Raw genomic sequence first — 24529 nt, forward strand, 5'->3', positions numbered from 1 at the left:
TAGTTTTTCCCTTGCCGTATTTAAGAGCGTAACAGGAGAGGAAATGACTAGTACTGGTGGAAGGCAGCTTCCGCCATGCACCATCTTGTGACTTATTGCGAGTATAGGGAGATGTTCATGTATATCTACAACAATGCTCAGGATGCCAGCAAGCGGTGTGTGACGGAGCGTGCTTCTAGCACCCCTAGCTGACAGTCTCTTTAGTGGACTTGTTGCATCTTCTAGGTGTCCTGCAAACAAAACACAGACTTTGGCTCGTCTTCCACTCAAGATTTTCTGTTTGATCGTTCCTATTTAAGTTGGCCCTAATTCTAATCCCTTGGCATTAGCTGAAATGGCTCCCTTTGAATTTGTGTGACTGATCGAGCAAAAGAAATATAACGGAGTCCTTCTAGTTCGTCTGTGGGTGACACAAGACTTTTCATTGTTTAGAATCAGCTGCCACTGCCGCGCGGGGTTGCTGCACGGTCTGTGGCATCTTGTCACGGTTCGCGCGGCTCCCCCTGTCGGAGGTTCGAGTCCTCCCTCGGGCATTGGTGTGTGTGCTGTCCTTATCATAAGTTGGTTTAAGTTGGGTTAAGTAGTTTGTAAACTTAGGGACCGATGACGTCAGCAGTTTGATCGCACAAGCTCTTACCACACATTTAATTAAAAAAATTAATGTTAAACTGCCTCTTTGCGTACCGCACCGATAAATTCTCTAAATCATTTTGCTATTGCTTTGATCTTCTGATGACTTTACTAGATGGTAAAAGACAGCATCATCTGCAAACAATGGCTGCTCAGATTGCCTCCTAAATCGTTTTTATAGATTAGGAACAGCAGAACGCCTACAACACTTCCTTGGGGAAGGGCAGATACCACGTTAGTTTTATTCGACAACTTTTGCGAACTCTCACCAGGCAAACAGGAATACGGCGGTCATCCGGATGAGAGGCGTCACGCCACGCTTCCCGTGGTTTGGCCGTCCTGCGGCAGACATCCGCTGCGCCCGCCGTCATATTGAGCGCGCGCTCCCTGCGACGCGCACTGCTTCTGTTTGCTCCCCAGTGTCGACAGCGGACAATGCAGCCGGCGGGCGTAGTTGCCGCAGTGGCAGCTCTGCTTGCAGCAAACGGGACGTCGGTGCTGGACTGCGTCTGCAGCCACCTCAAATCTGGCAGAATCTCTGGATCTAGTTTCCGTGAAGTTATCGTGCTATCGGGCTACTGTGACTATGAAGGTAAGTGCTTTTTCGTGCAGTACAGACTGACAAGACGTTATGCACAGTGCAGTTTACACTCACGCGCAGGCGCCTTGGCTTACATATGCTATTATCAAAGGTTATACGTTTTCTCCCTGACAGTGAAGGGCCGCCTTGGGGACAAACTGCACTTCATTCCACCCTTTTCGGTCAATGTACTTTGTAACAGCCTTTTGCATGTGAAAAATATCATAATGTACGATTTGCAAAGACGGTAAATTAAGGATCTATATTTCCGAACTGAGCCCAAAATGTTTTTCATAGGTGTGAGAATAGATGGAAGTAAGATGCTGCGAAATACAACGAGTAGATTCTTTAAAACCTAAGCACCTTCGTGCATAATTTCTGCTATACCTCGTCATAATAGCACCCTTTACATATTTTCCATAGTTCTGTATTCTACATAATCGTGGACATTGATATTACAATAAAAAACAATTCACAATGAATATAGTGATGTCAAATGGCTCTTAACTACTTAACGTACAGCGATACATCGATAAGAAAGAGAATAAAATACAAACCAAGAACAAAATTTCGATCGTTGCTAAGCACAATGAAGAGTGGAAAGTTCCGAGTGACAAGAGAAAACGGTGGGCTGCATTCTGCGCTTCAGAAATTAACATTCGCCGTTGTGTCATCGCGGTGCAGAGGACGTATCCTTAGCGGTACAGCACAGACATCGGTGGCTGACGCCTGACGTGGCTGGCACGGAGTTCACTTCCTTCACTGCACTGTTTAATTTCCTAAATTAAGTAAAATATTTGTGTAGTTGTAAAATTACCTTACAATGAGCCTGACAACGGTCGTAGGGTTGAATCGCCTGTAGACGTATAGAAAAAGACCATCCTCCTTTCCTTTTTCGTGATGGATCTATGACTCTGTCGTTGAAATTTGGACACCTGTGAATCGTTTTCTTTGCAATAGATAGCATGGCAAGACGAGACAGCCTGTCTTCATCTCTGGTACTTCTAAGAAACTGTTTGATCCGCGACAACGTGCGGAAACACGTCTCTGCTTCACAGCTTCTCATGGGACAGCAGCCGCTGATTTCAGCAGATTCCTGACGTCGCCAAAAGGTTCTTGCAGATTATTTTCAATGACAAACTTTATAAGGGCTCCTGCGTTTTTTTATTTTTCTTGAAACCTATTTCGAGAATAAATGGTCTGTAGCTCTGGTTTTAACTCAGTTTTACTTAAAAAATTGATAGGACTGTGTAACAGCAGATAGCACATTTTCAGGACACTAATTTTTCAACGAAAGAAAGAAGCGGTGTTTGAGTAAATTAGAGGGCAACAAGTGGCTGCAGAATTCAAACCTCTGTTTCTTCTGTGATATCATTAACATTGTCTCTAATTTTAAAAATTTCGTTTCGGAATGATGCTGCTGCTTGCTTTATTGAGACGCGACCAGTGGTATATTTTTGAAATTGGCTGTACTAGATGTTCACGTAGGGCATACATACATATTATAAAAATGGATATATGTATGTATGTATGTGTGTGTGTGTGTGTGTGTGTGTGTGTGTGTGTGTGTGTGTGTGTGTGTGTGTGTGGTTTGCAGATGTTCCACATCCCCTCCTGAACCGATTTCAACCAAACTTGCTACACACATACCTTACTGCCAGCAATGAATTGCTGTGGGGGCAATAACTACTCACCTATCATAGTTCAGGACACATAACGTCATAAACAGTGAGATGCACGACAAATTGCCTCATAGTGCATGACGTCTAAATTTACTGCTTCTCCCCTACCACCTCTGTTCGCAGCACATTCTGCACACAGTACCGACGTACACCAGGGAATGTACCTGCAAAGTCGTGTCATTGCATGACGCAAGGCCCAGGAGATGTGGCGTCATGAGTGATGTCATGTATGAATTTTTAATACATTTATTCGTTAGAGCTGAGACACACACAGAGTCGAGTCCACTTAAGAGAAATCCCCGATACCTGGCAGAGCTTTCAACATCTTTCAGCTGCGAAGCGCAAACGGCTGTAGGCGAAATCATTAGCCATCTGTAGGGCTGTGAAGAGAGTATGCAGACGTTTACAGAATCGCGGTCTAGACATGAAAATAAGCTGTGCTTACACTTCTCGAAATTATGCATATTTCTTTGTGCGACTGTTTCGTAATTTTAAAAGTGTTTTCACGAATACATATAAATGAAATTTTTTCGATATTACAGAAAAACACAGTTCAATTTTTGTTTTCATTTCTCATAGAAAATTGCCAAATGAATACCTGTACATTGCTGGGTTTGTCAGCTAGTTATTTTTATAAGATATCCCTAACCGAAAGGAAAATTTTGTGTGATAGAGTTTTATCCTTAGACCACATGTTTTATTTACATTTGTTGTCTGGCTGCTGGTATCTTCAATGTGTTTAAGACATTCTGGAGTGTCCTCTCTATTCACATTAACTGTGAGCACTTTTCACGATTTAAAGTTCTATGTAATGGCTGATCCATGTGGGATTCTTTGTTTCACAACTGCATCTGGAACAGCCACTTTTCGAGGTGAATGACAGAAAAGTATTGCTACCTCTGCAGTAGTTCCGAAAAACGGTTTCATTTGTTTGTTTCGACTTGTCGCTTGGGAAAAAATTAAGTTCAGTGAGTGTTCATAACAATATACGTAATACACGGAATTATGCCCTTATATTACAGTTGCTTGGATTTCTGTATGATGGTCACGCATGACGCTGGCGCCATCATAAATTTCAGATATTACGTTTTCTTTCGTTTCTTGGACAACATCGGCGAGTACATCTTTAATTGAATCAGCCAAGGAGGTACGACTGATAAGCGATTGATTTGAAAACATGCAAAATCTTTCAACCGGCTCTTCAGCAGACGACAGAAAACGAAATACTACCAGTAACTGAAATTTAGAAGCTACATCAGATGTTTCATCTGCTAACAGAGACACAAAAACTGCCTGCGTCCAGACACACATGTAACGTACAGTCCAATAAATTCTTCTGCATACCACTGGGTGCACCTAAAAGACAGCAGCATTGCTCACGTGCTCTTTCACATCCGCAGCTGACGCGGAAGTGAAATTTACCCGTACCCTAAGTATTCTAGGACTGTTAGATTCTACTGTTTCATCACGTACACGTAGCGCAAGTTCAGACTCACTGCAGAACTTTATCTTGGAAAGAACATAGCGAGTTAGTCTTATATCGCCATTCTGTCTTTCTGTATTTTTCCTGAAAGCTAAGATGTTGCATAATTTCTGTTTTTCCAAGGATTGACAAAGCTAAAAAAGCATTCTTATGTCCAATAGATTCCCCACACTTGTTAACTTTCTCTGTTAGATGACTTACAAGGAAATTGTTAAGTCCGACGTCGCAGGAACAGTCTTTAGTAAGGCTTATTCGAAAGTGAAAATTATGACCAGAAAAATATTAACTGGTGATGACGCACCATGTCCACAGAAAACGAGAGTCTGGGATGCGCAGAGATCAACCTTCTATGGGGTGCATGTATTACACCTCACAAAATGGACATCGTCGACATCCAAGAAATGTTAGAAACAAACCATTAACTTGGACCATAGAAACCGAATAAAAATGGCGCGTCTCAATGATCACAAAGGTTCGCACCATCGAGATCAAAGACGAGCTCCTTGGCAGCTACGAAGCGCGCAAGGCATCCACTCTTGAAGAATGCATACAGAAATCACGTTGGAGTAACAGGGTGACGGGAACTGATGGAAAGCGGTGGCGTGCAACCGAATGCGAAACAGCTTACCGTGAAACTGGCTGTCCTTTAAGGCGTTGATGCAGATAGTGCAATAATTTGTACGCACAGAAAAGACAAACATGTGGAGGTTGAATTAATCTGGTGGTTCCAGGTGGTATGAACTGCAATGTCCAGGAGCGATAGTTTGTTCTTTAGGAGTATGACTTATATACGCAGACTACGAATGAAACAAAAGCAACTTATTTTGACGAGCTATTAGCCAAATGCAGTGTTCATACCATAGTTGCAGTTATCTAACGACCGTTCTCCCACTCTTGCTTGCTATGATGTAAATATCCCCTACTGCCCTTACCAAAGTCACTCACATGAGAAAGAATCGAGGGGCGCAGAGCAACTCTTAGTTCTTGCAGAGCAATGAATAGCGTTCCAGCATATTTACCATCCGGTTAAAGAGTCAGTTAATTGTATACGAATTGATATTCCATGATCTTGACAGAATTCTCTTGATACCTTTAATTTCCAGGGTCCCTTTCATATGTGTTTCCTCTTCAAATGCAGATTGGTTGCAATTGAAAACAAATTCCTTACTCAACGATAGGGTAAGTTTGAATACCGCCCCTACAAATTTCTGGGCCGATTCCGTAGTATGCTGTGCATCGTCAAGCTTCGTTTGAAATTTCATTGTCCTACAATTCTGTAGCACAGTTTGACGTTAAGCAAGCATCCACTGCTTCTCTTGAAATCACTATATGTATGTCGCGCGCAGTTTGATGTGGATGACGTAGTAGGTCACCAGCATCTTCATCCCGTAAATTGTATCGAGCATCCTTGAAACGCGAAAACATCAGTTTTTGTGACAAGTGCGTCTTGTCTGTTCAATAACCGTAGTTTTTCTTATGCACTAACGGTCATATTTCTGCGAACTTCTTCAAAATACACTACTGGCCATTAAAATTGCTGCACCGCGAAGATGGCGTGCTACAGACGCGAAATTTAACCGACAGGAAGAAGATGTTGTGATATGCAAATGATTAGCTTTTCAGAGCATTCACACAAGGTTGGCGCCGGTGGCGACACCTACAACGTGCTGACATGAGGAAAGATTCCAACCGATTTTCATACACAAACCGCAGTTGACTGGCGTTGCCTGGTGAAACGTTGTTATGATGCCTCGTGTAAGGAGGAGAAATGCGTACCATCACGTTTCCAACTTTGATAAAGGTCGGATTGTAGCCTACCGCAATTGCGGTTTATCGTATCGCGACATTGTTGCTCGCGTTGGTAGAGATCCAATGACTGTTAGCAGAATATGGAATCGGTGGGTTCCGGAGGGTTATACGGAACGCCGTGCTGGATCCCAACGGCCTCGAATCACTAGCAGTCGATATGACAGGCATGGCTGTAACGAATCGTGCAGCCACGTCTCGATCCCTGAGACAACAGGTGGGGACGTTTGCAATACAACAACCATCTGCACGGGCAGTTCGACGACGTTTGCAGCAGCATGGACTATCAGCTCGGAGACCATGGCTGCGGTTACCCTTGACGCTGCATCACAGACAGGAGCACCTGCTATGGTGTACTCGACGACGAACCAGGGTGCACGAATGGCAAAACGTAATTTTTTCGGATGAATCCAGGTTCTGTTTACAGCATCATGATGGTCGCATACGTGTTTGGCGACATCGCGCTGAACGCACACTGGAAGTGTGTATTCGTCACGACCATACTGGCGTATCACCTGGCGTGATGGTATGGGCTGCCATTGGTTACACGTCTCAGTCACCTCTTGTTCGCATTGACGGCAGTTTGAAAAGTGGACGTTACATTTGAGATGTGTTACGACCCGTGGCTCTACCCTTCATTCGATGCCTGCGAAACTCTACATTTCAGCAGGATAATGCACGACCGTATGTTGCTGGTCCCATATGGGCCTTTCTGGATACAAAAAATGTTCGACTGCTACCCTGGCCAGCACATTCTCCTGATCTCTCACCAATTGAAAACGTCTGGTGAATGGTGGCCGAGCAACTGGCTCGTCACAATACGCCAGTCACTACTCTCGATGAACTGTGGTATCGTGTGAAAGCTGCATGGGCAGCTGTACCTGTACACGCCATCCACGCTCTGTTTGACTCAATGCCCAGGCGTATCGAGGCCGTTATTACGGCCAGAGGTGGTTTTTCTGGGTACTGATTTCTCAGGATCTATGCACAGAGATTCCGTGAAAATGTAATCACTGTCAGTTCTAGTATAATCTATTTGTCCAGTGAATACCCGTTTATCATCTGCATTTCTTCTTGGTGTAGCAATTTTAATGGCCAGTAGTGTATATTCGTGATTGTTGTTTTCGTATGCCACGGATGATTTTACAAATACAAAATTACGTTTAGTACCAACTCCTAGGACAGCGACTGTCCATCAGTACGTTTCCCTGGAAACGGCAACTGGGGCTCCCTGTCCGACAGCGTCGATGAAGTGCGCCACACCTGTTTCAGTAACACTTTCTTTCTATTGCCGTGCACGTATCATCAACACTATACGCCTTTTGTACATTGTTCGCACGACACCACCCATTCCACTGACTCATTTCCAGAAAGGCAAATCCCTCATCCGGCACCTCTTTCTCACTCAGCGAAATTTCTTGGGATTCTTTCTCACGGAATCTCAACTTCGGCTACTGTTACTGAAGATATAACGCAATGTATACTTTGTTTATCGTTGCCATTGCTCTGCTTTGTATCAACACCATTAGCACTGTAGCACTACCGTGAGTTACTCGTCGACAAAGCAGTTGAGCTACGCTCCGTAGCCTCGTGCTGTCGACAGCATTTGATAGCTCCAGTCCCTCCCCCTGTTGGCATCTGCAGCCAGTGTTGTGTTAGCACGGGAGGCAAAATGTGGGGCGTCGAATGACGTTAGATCTGACATGCCAACGCATGTACAGCTCGTGCCTTTACCCTTAGCTAACAGCAAACACGGAAAACAAAATGGGCTATTGGTAGGAGTGAAGCAGGCAATGCAAATGTTGCTTTTACGTCCATTTACGTACATTAACACGGCTGGAGGATGCCTTACCTCGGCTTGTTTACGGTTGCCTTAACTCGAGCTGAGGCGGCGGCCTCTGAATTTCATAATTCCCTTCGAAGCTTTAAGGTGTTTCATCTAGAGAGATGTACTCCCGCAATTTCATTACTTCACACTAATTATATTTTTTGCGCTGCTATTTTTTTCAGCCAGTATATTACTGGCGATCTTTCCCATCACTCCTGCCTGCTGTAGGAATGCCCATAAACTTCCTCGCGGAGGTCCAGAAGACAAAGTGAACCTTAACAGTCCCCGCGTAATGCTTTCAGACATACGCTTGCTATGTGAACAACTTAAAGTTTATCATACGATAAAAACTGAAAATGGACATAAAATGGTCTCACACGAGGCAGAAACGGTGGACGATTGTTACATTCATTTGTAATTTGCACAACCAGCTCTTTTCTGGGGCTTGTAGAGTTTCCAGACTTTAGAGGTTCCAGGCTGTGGCTGGAGTGTGTTCCCACGGCCAGAGAACGCGAGCGGCCCGCGGCGCGAGTCGTCCAGTGAGGGGGTGGGGGCCGTGGCCCGCTGCGTGGGAGGCCGGCCTGCCTGCAGCCAGACACACAGGTCGGGGAGTACGTGGAGGAGGCGCGCCAGTCGGCCGTAAACACACTTTCGCTTAATCACAATAGGAGTAGTTTCCTTTCGTTACAGAAATTGTCAGGGAAAGTCCCTGAGGCATTGGCCGTAACTGTAGCCTTATTCCAGTACGGGAAGCTTCAGGTATCGTTACACAGTTGGCGGGGACAGGCTGTCGCGAGAATATACGAGAAACACCGAGTCGTACAATTGTACGTCGCAGGTTACGGAGAGCGCCAAGTGAGTCAGTCGGCCCTCAGACACGACGAGGCGGAGGTCTCCGTGTTAGGTCAGGAGCGTGGACTTCCCTCTGTACGAGTCAATTACGTTCATTGATATCAGGTATGCATTACTCGAACATTCGCAGTGGTTAATTACAAGTGGCATACAGCAATGGCATCCCGATTTTTCGGTTAACAGTAGCAGCTGCCCACAGTCCCATCAGAAGCGACTGTTTGTATGTTTACAGCCCGGTAGCCACACCGACAGCGAGAGACGCCATCAGAATTAGCAGTCTCACTGGGCGGGTACGGAACTTTCAGAATGTTTACCGGCGAGGTCAGCTCACCGCCGAGGTAGCCTCAGCTGGGCTGCCTTAGCGAAGCGGATCTGACGAGTGAAGCTGCGGGGGGGTAACCGTCTGTTCCTTCACAGAGACGTTACGCTTTCTTCTTTCCTTTTGCTTCATTTTGCAGTCTAATTCACTGCGAGGGTTTTGTCACACATTTGCTCAAAAAGACGTGAGTCCCTCGTGAGGGAATGAGCAGGCAGAATATCTTTTGTGTGTCCAGAGATTCTGCCGTAAACTTTCTGGCAGGTGAGAAGAGATCAGCGCTTTTTAGTGCAAAGCCACTCTCCGCCACTCAGTGCCTTCATTGCTGCTTTATCTGCGGCGAGCAACCGTATGTCAACCGCACTCGCATATCGGTCGATAATTTCAGTTCGATTATTTCAAAAATGATCTCGACATTTGATGGGTACTTAGCCATTACATTTGTACATTTGTTTTCTCCCTGCTCCGTAAGCGCTGAACGTTCCCGCACAAGTACAAAGGGACAGAAGTGCAACTACTGCCTCGGAAGTGTACAGAACAACGAATGGCAGCGCCTCTGCTACTTACGTAACGAGATACCCTGGGTAAACTCGGCTACAGCTAAGAGGAAAATACAGCTCAGAGGCGGATCCCAGAGATTAAAGCGAGAGGAGAGTGGTATGCCGATTACATCATTGGGAATTCCAGCTTTTCTGGCTGCAGTTACTTGACTGTGACGCAGTACTTGGCGGGTAGTCTGTGATGAGACAGGCCAAGTGTGCGGCGCTCCAGGAGATGAGAGTACAGAATGCCCGGGGTCGTCATTCACGGCCCAGCCTGGACTGGAGATCTGAAGTCGCCAGGAAAGGCTCCCACCGGCTGCCGCTCCAGTCTGGAGCGCCCTGCCGCCTGCAGCCCAGCTGCCTCTCGGCCAGCCTGGAGTCTCCTCTCCAGCCCCGCACTGCCAGCTCTGACACCAACGTCAGACCATATGTCTTATTCCCAATCTCGCCAATCAAACCAGTTAACGATAAGTGTGATTTCGACTTAAATATTACTGTCTGCGTTTAGCCAGGTACATCGCACGTTCCTGTGGTAGCGGTGCTAACTCTGTCAAGCTGGGGCAGAACAGCATGGCTGACATGCGACATTAAATTATTTTGTTGAAAGGATGTCGAAAATATCGCAAGCGAGCTGTCTCAAGGACTCAGAAATGTAACAGCTGCGATCAGTGTAACCAGTTACGTATTGTATACCGAGTGGCTCCCCGTGAGACGGGCGAGAGTGCAACGTGGCATTCTCCGCTCTGCTCAGGGCCTCGATGCACGGACCGCCCACACCGATGCTGCAGTCAGAACCTCGGCTCATACGGAATGACGGCACAGTGTCCAGTGTTGTACTGTCGGCGCAGCTCTGCCCGCTCCTTCGCAAAGGGGAGCCGCAGCAGTGGCCGCCGTGCTGACAGTCGGCTGACTTGTTGACCTTTTGCTTGTAAAAGTGTGCAGCACACCTCACGCCGTGTCGATTATCGTTGGCTGCAGCTCTCTTAGTGTTTCAGTAACTGCTCGTACTGATGTGCATATGAGTAGCCCATGGAAGCTCGTGATGCACGAGTGCAGACCTCGAGGTGACTGAAGAACGTTTTGCAGACTGGCCACTGGGGTTCATAACGTGCGGCAGCCCGGAGCAGCCGCCGCCCGCGTGGTCAGCTGCGCAGCGCCTGGCAGACCGCATCTGGGACTCCGAACTGCCGCCACCGCCAGCAGGTGGAGCAGAGGAGGGAGGGGGGTGCGCCGGCGCCCTGGCGCAGCTCCGCAGCCTCACGGATCACGAATCCTCCGAACTCCTCCAGGAGCTCGACTGCCGGATCGCTGACGACTGTATACACTCGCGCTGTGTACCGAGGTATGTAGACCACTCGACGCCATTACTACTAACCGTACAACTAATTCTCTCCTTAAATTTATTCTCAATGCTGTCACCTACTTTTCCTATTTTGCGATACTAACTATCTGTCAATAAGGGCACATTTGTGAGACCCAAAGAGGAAGCGCGCTAATACCTTCTGCCGCCGCCTCTTCTGTTGACACTTTTCACCGAGCAGTCAATGGAATGTGCCTCGTGGCATACGTCTCTCTCCGCTCGCTGTCTCCGCATATCGCTACAGCAGACAGTAAATAATCTGATGATGACAGTCAAAGACTGAAAGCGGCAACTGACAACAAAAGCTTTTGCGATCGAGACTGCCTTATTAAAATTGAATTTATATCCCTATTTCCCAACCGTATTATCAAAAATCAATAAATGTACAGTGTCGTTTGAGATGACAACAGCAGTAGCTCCATGTCGTTGTTAGTTGTAAATCAGTTCAAAAGTGAACAATAAACACTGCAAGTGGCTAAATTAATTACTTTTCGAAAGAAGCAATTATAGAGTCAACACCCTGCACCACCAGATTACAGTAATACTCCACAACATTTGCTGTATATACGTAATTAAAATCTCTAACATGGTAGCAGTCAGGAACAGTAAAATTATGAAAGCCATAGGAATCGAACAGCCAACCACAGGCGCGTCAGATGTTTATTCACACTTTTACCTTGCTTTACTGTTCATTCAGCCATGTGGCTATACCTTAGCATTTATATGGCTCATTTTAGTGTTAACTGAGCTTTATGACCTGTTTTCTCTATTCACACAATAAGTTAACACACGTTACTACTTCTTCCAAGGAAGAAAGGTTTACATCTGTTTAAACCTAGGTAAAGATTCGAATAAACTTGTCAAGTACAACTAGCTGGTGCATGATTCCCATTCTTTCCATACATCATTAAGTTATAGTAAGACAGTCACATTCAAGCCAAGTTTTACTTGAAGGATCATGAAACGGCACCACGGTATTACCGCCTCTAGCCTCGAAGACTTCGTCAACTCGGCGGGGAAGAGAGTTCCGGAAGTTTCTTCAGATACGCAGCATCTGCCCGAGGCCTCCCACTGACGCATCAGATCGCGCAGAGCTACCAGTGTGTGGGGATGTCGGCTGCCACGTCTCAGCCGCTGTTCCAGACAGTACCGTGCAACGTCTGCGGCTCTGAGACCGGGTTGTCTAGTGTTCGCCTCGAGGTGCTGTAGGGCGCCCGAGTGTTCGTGAAACCGGGAGTGTATGCACGCAGCCCTGGGAACACGACTGTGTGTGTCATCTTCTACAACGCAAGTGTCCAGAGAATAGGGCAACACTTCGTCACCGAGAATGTTGAAATAAACGTGCTGGTTCATGTTCACACTGACCGTAGTGACTGAATCCAAGTCGCGGCGACACAAACACCCCTATGACACCGTGGAACCACCAGTGGCTTGAACTACATCCTCCATAGGCCGTCAGTCCAATCGCCATAATTTCAGAAGAGGCGAAATCGCGCGACTCGTGTGACGCACCTCCACCCAGCCACTGTCCGTCTCTGTGTGGTTTGGGCCACTCAAGACGCGCAGCTGTGAGTGTCTGTGTGAGCGACGGCCGCCGACTCCAAATGTCGAGTCTGTGCAGCCGCCTTCCGAACGATTGCTAGGCGGCTGGTTCAGATGGAGCTGCTTTGCCAGGCATTGGCAATTTGCGTCTGGTTTGAAACCGATCGCCAGTCACTTGGAGTGACACTCGTCAACAGCCCTGTCGGCTACGATCTTCTTACGCCACTGCCTCACATCACTACGAGTGGTTCACCATTCGTTGCAGATACTTGGACAGCCCACATTGATAGACAAACAGATCGTGTAACTTTACTAGTGGTGTGGTCGTGGACATGTCGAAACGCAAAAATTCCTTTCTGCCAATTCTCGACATCTCCACGTCGACGCAGGTGACCGCCTGATCCCACGCGAGCGACTGGCGCGTACACACCGCGACTGTCACCTCACCGTCACCGCTGACGTCAGCGGTGGAGCGTCACGTGACCGCCTGGTTCCTCCCCTGCAGCACGGCATCCAGCCCTCCAAAGCGACCTCTGTGCTCAATTAAGTGGAGGCATAGCATTTCGTCTGATGAGATTAGTTCATGCTTTCCACAAGGTCTGCGTTTTGTACACTTTTAGCCAACATTAATTCGTCTATGATAAGCATCAGGTGCGAAATAACTTTGTAGTTGGCGATTCAAGCACACTTTGTTCGTTTTTCACTCATAAATGGTGTACCATAATCGGTGGATTACTTTCTTTCTACAAAAGACATATCATTTTACGATCACCACCCAAGTGTTGTTATTGCTGTTAGAGGCATATGTGTACTGTTCACTGAACATACACAAATTACCAATCTTAGTTCCTCATTTGCATATAATGCCATTTTAATATCATAAAGGAAAACGTTCCTGATGTTCTGCAACTACTATTTACATAATCACGGACTAGGATTCATGTTCTTATGCTAAGATATGATGGCTTGTGATTAAATTCCTAACATCTGCACAACATTGGGAAAATGTTTCCGTTGTGATATTATTTTCGTGCTCTGTCGATGATCGAACGATAATTCATTTACTTAGTTTCATTTTCTGTCAAATATGGTTAGTCTCCGTCATACACACATGAAAAAAGTTTTGCATCACCCCAGTTCCCAGAACTGCTGAAGATAGACGTTGATTGTGGATATTGAATCACAGTTACAGTCCCTTCGACTGTTCAGAGATGTCACTAAACCCGCCCAAAGACGTAAACAACCGTGCATGAGCAGCGCTTATTAGACGGAAGGGATCCGACAGTTCCAGTCGTTCCACCAGGAAGGAGGTACACGGCTGGTGTTGTCTGTAGTTGAACCATGCCTACACGGTGCGATCCCGTCCGCATTGTTACTTTGTGCCAGGAAGGGCTCTGAACAGGAGAAGTGTCCAGGCCTCTTGGAGTGAACCAAGGCGATGTTGTTCGGACATGCAGGAGATACAGAGAGACAGGAACTGCAAATCACATGCATCGCTCAGGCGGCCCAAGGGCTACTACTACTTCAGTGGATAACCGCTACCTACGGTTTATGGCTCGGAGAAACCCTGACAGCAACGCCACTATGTTGAATAACGCTTTTCGTGCAGCCACAGGAAGTCCTGTTACAACTGAAACTGTGCGCAGTCGGCTGCATAATGCGCAACTTCACTCCCGACGTCCGTGGCGAAGTCCATCTTTGGAACCACGACACCGCGCAGCGCGGTACGTGACCCACCAACCAATCTGAGGGATCTACGCCGATTCGCCGTTGAGGAGTGAGACAATCTGGACCAACAGTGCTTTGAAGAACTTGTGGATAGCACGCCACGACGAATACAGGTATGTATCGATGCCAGAGGACGTGCCGCTGGGTATTAGAGGTACCAGTGTGTACAGCATCTGGACCATCACCTCTGAAGGTCTCGCTGTATGGTGGAACAACGTGAAACGTGAGGTTTTCTTGACCAATAAAAAGGGCGTAAATGATGTTTATGTTGATATCTATTCCAATTTTCTGTACAGGTTCCGGAACTCTCGGAACCGAGGTGATGCAATCTATTTTTTGATGTGTGTATTAAGCAGTGAAATACATCTCAACATATCCATATCTTACTAAGCGAGCTAATAAGATTGCTGAAACGTTGACCTGTCGCATTCAAAAGGGTAATTAGATTAGGAAGGAAGACTCTAAAGCAGTAGATGAGTTGTCCTATTCAGGCAGCAACATAATTGTTTGCAGCCGAAGTAGACAGGACATAAAATACAGACTGGCTAGGGCTTGGAAAACATCTCAGGAAAAGAGTAATTGTTTTGCTGTTTAACATAAATTTGACCTTTACGCTGTCATTTCTTGAGGTACTTGTCACGAGTGTAGTCTTGCATGGAAATGAAACATGGATGGTAAGAAGCTGACACAAGAAGAGAATATGAGGTACTGAGATGTAGTGCTAGCGCAAACAGCTGAAGAATAGGTGTTTAGATGGTTTAATTAATGAGAAGATACTGAATAGAATTACAGACAGTAAAAAATATGCCACAACTTGAGTGAAAGAAGGGATCAGATGACAGAACACCTCCTGGGACGTCAGCGAATCGTCCGTTTGGTAATGGAGAAGTAGTGTGGGGAGAAAAACTTGTAGAGGGACACCAAGTGATGAGTACAGCAAACAGGTTCATATGAATGCAGGCTACAGTAGTGGAGGGGCTCGCACAGGATACTGTAGTATGGAGAGCGGCATCAAACCGGTCTCCGAACTAACAATGACAACGACAAATAACTACGACAATTGTAATGATAACAGAAATAACGTTATTTCTCACTAATCTGAAATCTGAATCTTTCTGACAGATGGAAACTGTGTGTCAGACTGGCAGTCAAACCCAGTCCTCCTCCTTTTGCGGACACTTCTCACACCAACTGTAGTGTCGAGATATCAACAACAATGTGGGCATTGTCGGTCCGCCTTGATGCAAAATATTTTTGTTATTCATTTATTTATTTTTTCATTGCCCATGTTAGTTTCAGAGACAAATATCGCCATCTATGTAAAACATGCAGAAAATAGCACAGCTATAAAACGGTGTAAAACGTTATTACATGTTTACTGTTTGTTTTTTAAATATTGGGTTCTGTGGGTACTTTCATAATAGCTTATTTATTATACATTACACCGTGGTTTTAAGATTCTTGTTGGTGTTTGGGGCATATTTTCTGTGTTTTTCTGCTGCCGTTTTTCTCAACATAAATCATGTCATTTGCAACTGTGTGAGCGACTATTAGTAAACAAATACGAAAACGTGAACTTACGTATGTCAGCTTTATGCAGTTGGGATTACGGTAGTGTTGTGGATACAGTTTTGGTGTGTACTAGGTTGTTACATAGTTTCTCGTGTACTCATGTTCGCTGGACGGCTTGCAGCTAGTTCTATACACAGAAAAACATAACTGTCGCACTTCTTTCATAATGCATAACGTTACTCCAACTTGCCGCTGGCGTGTCTCGTGAGAAATGTATCACACATTGCAAGAAGGTTATGAAAATTTAAGCGCGAGTTCTGACGACTTCCGTTCCTCATTTATGTGTCTCTGTCTGATGGGCGAGTGGTTCTTTTGCAAGTGTGTGCTTTCTGTTGTGTGTCGTGCGTCAGTTCTCTCAGAGCAGTGAAGATTGTGTCGTTGAAAAGTGTTGTTTCTTCGTTTATTACGTTTTTCCCTTCCACTATTGCTATTGTTGTTGGTATAAACAGAAAAACTTCTGGGATAGAATAAAATGACCAACCTAAGTGATTATCCAACACAAAGATATCAAAGGAACCCAGAGACATTAATAAAAAGCATCACACACATCCTCACACAGAACCAGACAAAAAGAATGATACAAAGGAATCCTAAAGCTCCACTCTTAACAGGCCTCCCAAAGGTCCACAAACTTCTCATTCTAGTCAGGCCAGCGGTGGACTTCAGAGAGACACATGTACACATTCCTAGAGAAAACATACACATACACAAACAACAGAAGCTTCAAAACCACAGAAGACATAATAGAGAAAATTAAGAACATCCCCCCAACAGCAAAACTTGTATCTGGACATTACTTCCATGTACACACACATACTCACAGAAGAAACTATAAACACTATAGAACAACAGCTAAAGTACAAGAAATTCCCAGAAAGACAAATAAATGAAATCTCATCCATTCTTAGTCTAATCACTGAACAAAACTACTTCACTTTCAGCAACAACTTCTGTTTGCAAAAAGAGGGGCTAGCCATGGGATATCCCCTCAGTGGGAAATTAGTAGGCATATTCTTGGATCGTATAGAGAACACAATATTCAACAACTTTTTAAAACAAGATGAGTACAAAATAATTGACTGGTACCGATACCAGGATGACATATTTGTCTTATAGATGAAACACAAAACAGTTGAAGAGCTACACAGTAACATCAACACAGTACTACCTTAGCCCCACTTCAGAAAGTAAAGAGAAAAAAAAAACAAGAATCAAAATTTCTTGAATCTTACAGTTACAAGAAACAAGCACCAACATTATTTTTCCATCTTCAGAAAATCCACATCCACAACCACTGCTACCCGTATCTCATCCAACCACCATACATTCAGTAAATATACCAGCTTTGCACCCATGCTCCACAGGATAAACAGAACATGCCTTAAACTGAAGAGTACACACAGGAACTAAATATAATCAAACACAGCCGGTCGGAGTGGCCGTGCGGTTCTAGGCGCTGCAGTCTGGAACCGCGAGACCGCTACGGTCGCAGGTTCGAATCCTGCCTCGGGCATGGATGTGTGTGATGTCCTTAGGTTAGTTAGGTTTAACTAGTTCTAAGTTCTAGGGGACTGATGACCTGATTCCCATAGTGCTCAGAGCCATTTGAACCATATATACCAGCTTATTTTAATGTTATTCTCAGATATGTACATACTACTCACACAGCTGATACTATCAGCTGGTCTAATGACATTTCTCAAAATATTGCAGTGTTCTCTGTAATTATCTCTAGTTTTACACGGTTGCTGTTTGTCACTTGTAAAAATGGACATCTTTTTCCTGGAAAATATGGAATGAACACACGTGAAGTATTACATCTTACATCCAACCTGTGGCTACTGGTGACGCCTCAGGACTTGACTGAATGACTTCGCCGCAGCTGGGTAGGGGCTCATAATGACGGCCGTGCCACAAGTCACGCGTGCAGCGTGTCTGGCCCACGGGCCCGGCCTGCCTGCCGCTCGGCTCCGCTCGGTCCTTCTCGGAGGCGCCCGGAAGAGCGCCGCGCTTCGTCCGGCGTCGCGGTGCGGCGTGGCGTCTTCCGGCCGGCACAAGTCCCTCGAGTCCGGCAGACTCGCGCTGTCAGCGCTGTCTACCCTTCGCTGTGTGGTCTCGGTACGATGGAGGTTCACTGGGCCAGTGGCTGTTTGCACGAAGGAGGCAGTCGAGCGGTCTACCGTCGCGATTCTTAAAAATGAGTGGCAGTGACAGAAGAGAGCGAAGAGGTTTCTCAATTCATATACGATACAGGTAGTGCATACCTACTGTGAAACGACATTAGATGTACATGTACACGGATGCTCTGCAGATCACACCTAAGTGCCTGGCGGAGGGTTCATCGAATGACCTTCACAACGATTCTCGATTATTCCAATATCCAACAGTGTGAGGAAAAAACGAATGTCTATACTTTTCTCTGATAGCTCCCGTTTCCTTTATTTTATTACGACGATCGTTTCTCCCTAAGTATGTCTATGTTAGCAAAATATTTTTGCATTCGAAGGAGAAAGTTGGTGACTGAAATTTCGTGAGATGATTGTGCCACAATGAAAAACGCCTTTTTGATGTCCACCCCTAATTCTGTAACATGTCAGTAACACTGTTTCCCCTATTTCGGGGTAATACAGAACGTGCAGCTCTTCTTTGAACTTTCTCAATCTACTCCATTAACCCTATCTGGTGAGGATAGGGCATACAAGCGTAGCGTAGGCAGTCTCTTTAGTAGATCTGTTACATTTTCTAAATATTCTGCTAATGAATCGCAGTCTTAGGGTTGCCTCCCCCTCAACATTTTGTGTTCTTCCCAATTTAAGTGGCTCGTAATTATAATTCCTAGGGTTTTAGTTCAATTTGCGGGCTTTAGATTTAGTGACTTATTGTGTAACCGAAGTTTAACAGATTCCTTTTAGCACATATGGAGGACTTCATTATCTAGGATCAATTGCCACTTTCCAAAATATACAGGTATATTCTCTAAATCGTTTTGCATTTTTTGATCTCAGGTTTTTCCTCAGATTGTTACGAAATCATTTATATAGATAAGGAACAGCAGTGGGCCTATAACACTACGTTGGGGAACGCCAGAAATCACTTCTGTTTCACTCGATGACTGTCAGTTATAAGGAACTGTGACCTCTCTGACAGGATACCACGAACCCAGTTAGCTAACTTAGATGATATTCCATAAGTACCCAATTTCAGTACAAGCCGCTTGTGTGGTACAGTGTCAAAGGCCTTTTCGAAATCCTTGTCGATAGCACTCAACACTTCGCGCTTCACAAGAATGATGTTTTCTGAATCCGTCTTTACTGTGTGTCAATAGACCGTTTTCTTCGAGATAATTCATAGTCCTCACACGCAATATATGTTCCAAAATCCTACTGGATATCGACGTTAATAATATGGACCTGTAATTTACTGGATTACTTCTTCCACCGTTCTTGAATATTGGTGTAACCTGTGCAGCCTTCCAATCTTTTCATACGGATCTTTCGTCCAGCGGACGGTTGTATAAGGTTGTTATGTATGGAGCTGTTGCATCAGCATACTCTGAAGGAAACGTAATTTGGTATACATTACGGACCGGAAGACTTGCTGTTATTAAGTGATTTAAGTTTCCTCACAAATCGGAGGATATGTGCCTCTAGGTTACTCATGTGGAGAACTGTTCTTGATTCGGATCCTGGAATATGCAGAAAGAGTTTAAAGATTTGATTGACAATGAAACAGGGTAAAATCACGAATGTCGACAGACGAGATTCCTTGTTTTGTACATAAAAAAGCACTTTGTGCTAAATTTGCAGGCCTTTGGCACATGGCGAAATTGGAAGAAAGCATAGTATAATTGCTGAAGTCACACGCATCTTCCGTTTTCAGCTGCAACGGTTTTCAGTGAAACTGAACGATTCCTATGGAGACTTCATATCGTACTGCAAAGTACGTAGGTTATGTCGAGAGACATACCTGGAGCAAGCGTTTAATTTTTTTGACGGAAAAAGGAATGCAGGAACGAAAATTAAAACATGTGCAATCTAGAGCAGATTTCACATTTTAACTGGACTTGACTGCACACTGCCCACAGTAATGCACTGCACGCAAACTTTTTCCTCATTTGATGGGGATGCATTTAAAAAGAAAATCGCGTTTCTGGAATGGACACATACTGACAAGGACAGTCGAGTTCCCTAAGATCACTGGTGTTAAAGGAAATATGGAGTTTGAAGAATACGTTGTGGCCTAGAAAGAATTACAAGCGTAGTTTTATAAAGTTTTTGAGATTTTTAAAAGTTTGTTTACATTACCGCTTCATTGCGTATTAATACAGGTTACGTAACATCAGTGCTCTTGTGCCAAGTTAGCCCCTTCCTTTGTGTAAATTTTTCTGTCAAAACATGTCTAGCAAATGTAATGTTTGCTGTAGAAATCTGAAGGCGGGAGTGCGAAGACTGTGTAGGTTATGGTTTATTGGGGGGAATGTAGAGGCGAGGAAACTGGGTAGATACAGACGCTCCTCCATGGCAACGTAAGTTATGTAGAAAGGACAGAACAGTTGCTGAACATGAGGCAAAAATTTGTGCCCTTAAGGCTGAATTAGAAAATGCGCCCTTGGAATTATGTAGGCCAAGGGAAGAAACAGGGACGGGGTGCTGGGGAAAGGTAGAAGCAAAAAGGGAAACTGTTGAAAAAACTTCGAAATTCAGTTAGTAAATCAGTTTGGCTTGCTATCAGAAGTAGTGGAGGAAGGGCCTCATCCAGATGTAGTTGAATGTATTTTGAAGCAGAATATTAGCTTCAAGAAAAAAAAGACACGTAGGGATCAAATCAGAATAGGAAAAGAAGAATATTGCTTCTAGTTAACAGTCAAGGCCAGGAGCGTCAGGAGGAGTTAGGTGCAGCGTACCAGCTCACAAGTTTTGTGAAAACAAATGCTAGGGAGACCAGGAAATTACAGTTGGGGCAGCAGGAAACAGCCTGCGGTATGAATCCAAGCTGTACTATTGCGAGAGACTTGGATGAAATAGGAACATGAACTGGCCACACAAACCACACAAATGTGGTGTCTGTGGAGGTCTTTCAGCGCCGTGTTCGGTCCTGCGTAAACACTGCTGTAAGGCGTGTTAACACTCTGGCTTGCTATCTGAAGTAGCGGAGGAACGGGATGTTCCAGATACCCCCAAAACCTCACACGCGCGATGTTCCTGTTGATACTTCTGGTAGGTGAGGACACACTACGCATGGCCTGCACCTAAATAGGAAGGGGAAAGATAAGTTAGCTTCTCTATTAGCAGATACTTTAAGGGGGAGCCTCAGTCACACGAAGGTGGCCCCTGTGGTTAATGGGACCAGGTGACAGGTTTCTTATGTTAAGGTCAAAGTCCAAACAGGCAACACTAAAAAAAAAAATAGAATAAAAGAAGCTCTATGTACAGTAAATAGGGATGAGCTAACGGTAGTATCAACTTACTTCATCAGAATATCAGGGGAATAAAAAATAAAGTAGATGATCTGTTAGTATGTGTAGATGACCTCACAAATAACAATGAGATTGATTGTCTGAACACCATGTAACTGTGGTGATGGATAGTGTCAGTATAAATTAGTATAATTTAGCCTCTTACACTTCCAGATATAGCATGGATAAAGGAGTGGTTGCCGTTTACAAAAGCAAGGATATAAATACAAAACTGGAGAAGTAAGCAAATTCTGCATTGATCAGCACTTTGAAGTTTGTGCATATAAACTACAGCTAGATAATGTAGTGTTGATGCTAGCAACAGTGTACAGGTCCCCATTTGGAGATTTGGAGCTACTCATAAAAAAGTTTACGCTGTCTATCAGACAAAAACAGGAAGTTATTAATCTGTGATGATTTCTATGTAAACTTTCTAACCAGTTCAGATGGGAAAAGTGTAAGTGTTATTAATTACATATAGAATCAGCTATCAATTTCCCTACATGTATAGCTCAAGACAGTAGCGCTCTAATAGATTATGTATTTGTACAGCAAGAGGGTGTAAAACTAACATATGCTTTCCCATTGATAAATGGATTATCAGCCCATGATGTACAATTGATTAAATTAGAAAACACAGCAAGGTGTACAGTTCAGAAACCATGAAATAAAACTGTAAGGTTGCTCAACCCAGTGTTTATTGAGCACTTCAGAGAAAATTTAAGAAATGTTAATTGGGGAGATGTATATAATGAGCCAAACGCACTTGTGCCCGGGCATGGCCCGTGAGCTGATGTCTTGGCCACCCCTTCTCTAAGGATTTCTCCAATTTCTACACTCCTCATTTCTTTCGTGATTCCTACAAACACTAACACATGTACTCGTACTGATAAATAATTAAAATACAACCTACTGGTCAATTTTGATTAATGGGTATTAGGCCACGTTCCATAGCGTATTTCTGTGCCAAAGACTTCGTCCCCTAAATCTGGAGGCACCACCAGAGACACTACCAGAGGCAATAAGCACTGAGACATCAGTACCTTAACGAAACGTGAAAAGAAACCTGTCCGAGATTTCAATTTTTATGTATTCTAGAGCTTCCAGCAGATAAGGCAATGGTACAATGCTAATGAAATAACGAACCTACTGCAGTATAACTGGCGTTGTATAACAACCAGGAAGGTACAGGGAGTTCAAAAGCTATCCTCCAACAGCAATACTTTGGGAAATGCATCAGCTAGTGAAAGCCTCCTCGATTTCTCCCACAGACTATAAATGTCTTTTTAAATCAGATCTGGTCCCACCAAGATTGTGTGGTGTACCAAAAATTCACAAACCCATCATTCCATTAAGACCAGTTGTTAACGCTATGGACTGTTCGACAAGCATGGCTGCCAAGCACTTAGCAAGTCTTCAACAGTCCTCTGTAGCAAAAAAAGACATATAAAAGGTTTAGTTCATTTATGCAAAAAATAGAATCCTTCATGCTGAGCCCATCACATATTAGCCTATTTAGACATTCTATCACTGCTTACTAGAAGAAGCAGGCAGAAGTTGGCAGGACATATTCTGAGGCATCAAGGGATCACCAGTTTAGTACTGGAGGGCAGCTAGGAGGGTAAAAATCGTAGAGGGAGCACGATGTCACATATAGAAATTACACTCTTAGGCAAAAAAAGGAACTATCTGAAAGGTCCAGATGTTCCGTACATGAACAGACAAACAAGTGGATGACTTATTCGAGAGAGAAGCTTCACAGATTAAGCAAGTCAATAATGCGTCCTTATGTAAGCAATGCATCCTGATGTAAGCAATTTTTCAGCTTCGCATTGATTGACAGAGTTGTTGGATGTCTCCCTGAGGAACATCATGCCATATTTTGTCGAAATGGTGCGTTAGATCCTCAGAATCTCGACCTGGTTGGAGGTCCCTGCCTATTTGCTCCAATTATATCAATTGGAAAGAGGTCTGGCAAAGTTATTGGCCAAGGTAGAGTTTGGCAAGTCCAAAGACAAATAGTAGAAACTCTATGTGTGAGTGGGCGTTATCTTGGAAAAAAATTAGCCAATGATGGTTAACCTAGAAGGGCAGCAAAATAGGGTGTAGAACACCATAGGCGAACTGGTGTGCTGTGCCACAGATGACAACCAAACAGGTCCTGCTGTGAAAACAAATGACACCCCTGAGCATCAATCCAGATGGTCAGACCATATAGCGGACGACAGTAAGATTGGTATCCTACGACCATCAGGGGCATCTCTAGACGTGACTTCGGCCAGGAATCTCATTGACTGTAACAGTCTTCTATGATGAGACTCACTTCTAACTGAGCCCCAATGTCCAGCAAAGATTTGTCTGGAGATGCCTTGGAGACTGGGGGGGTATCAACCTGCCTGTCGCCCACCATAAGTCCCAACAACCGGGAGTGATGGTCTGGGGTGCCGTTCACTTTCATAGCAGGACCACTTTAGTAGTCACCCGCAGAGCTGAACGATATGTCCACGTCCAGGTTTGTTGCCCGTCATGGCAAGCCATACTGGCCTTACATATCAGCAAGGTATTGCTCGCCAAACATACCTTGACTAGGAAGGGCGCCAAACCTCTACCCAACTGACAACGTTTGGGGCATGCTGGGCAGGGCCCTCCAACCATCTCGGGGTTTTCATGACTTAACCTGCCAGCTGGACATGATTTCGAACGATGTCCCTCAGGAGGACATTCAACAGCTCTGCCAATAGATGCGAAGCCGAATAACTGCTTGCAGAAGGACCAGAGGCGGACCAAAGCATTATTAACTTCGCTCAGTTTGTGAGGCTCTGGAATAAATCATCCAGTTTTGTGAAACTGTATTCATTAGAACATTATGGGAAACACACTCAGGACAGTTACAACGGAGTTCTATATGTAAAACTGGAAGGAACAGCTCATCAGCCCAGCAAGATAAATCACTATCGTTGGTTTTGTTATATTGATGATACTCATACTTCGTTATATAGCCTCATGGACAAAAATAACACAGAATTTCTAAACTTTCCGAATGATATTAATTATAATATAAAATCCAGTATAGAAAAAGAGAAAGAAGTTGAAATATTTTAAAATGTACGGCTACTTAGAAAATCCACATATGTTAGGCACAGAAGGTCTGCA

The 24529-nt window shown here is 44.6% G+C and overlaps 1 protein-coding gene across 1 annotated transcript in view; it reads left to right on the forward strand.

Annotated features, from left to right (window-relative positions):
* The first annotated feature begins 736 nt into the window (after nt 1–736).
* Nucleotides 737–24529, forward strand: part of LOC126426583 (uncharacterized) — a 69471-nt gene continuing 45678 nt past the window's right edge. The window contains exons 1-2 of the mRNA XM_050088479.1: nt 737–1222; nt 10806–11061. Coding sequence (XP_049944436.1) covers nt 1066–1222; nt 10806–11061 — 413 coding nt within the window. The 5' untranslated portion in view covers nt 737–1065. The remainder of the gene's footprint in view (nt 1223–10805; nt 11062–24529) is intronic.

The sequence above is a fragment of the Schistocerca serialis genome, chromosome 11 (genome assembly GCF_023864345.2).
Source record: "Schistocerca serialis cubense isolate TAMUIC-IGC-003099 chromosome 11, iqSchSeri2.2, whole genome shotgun sequence".
Classification (NCBI taxonomy): Eukaryota; Metazoa; Arthropoda; class Insecta; order Orthoptera; family Acrididae; genus Schistocerca; species Schistocerca serialis.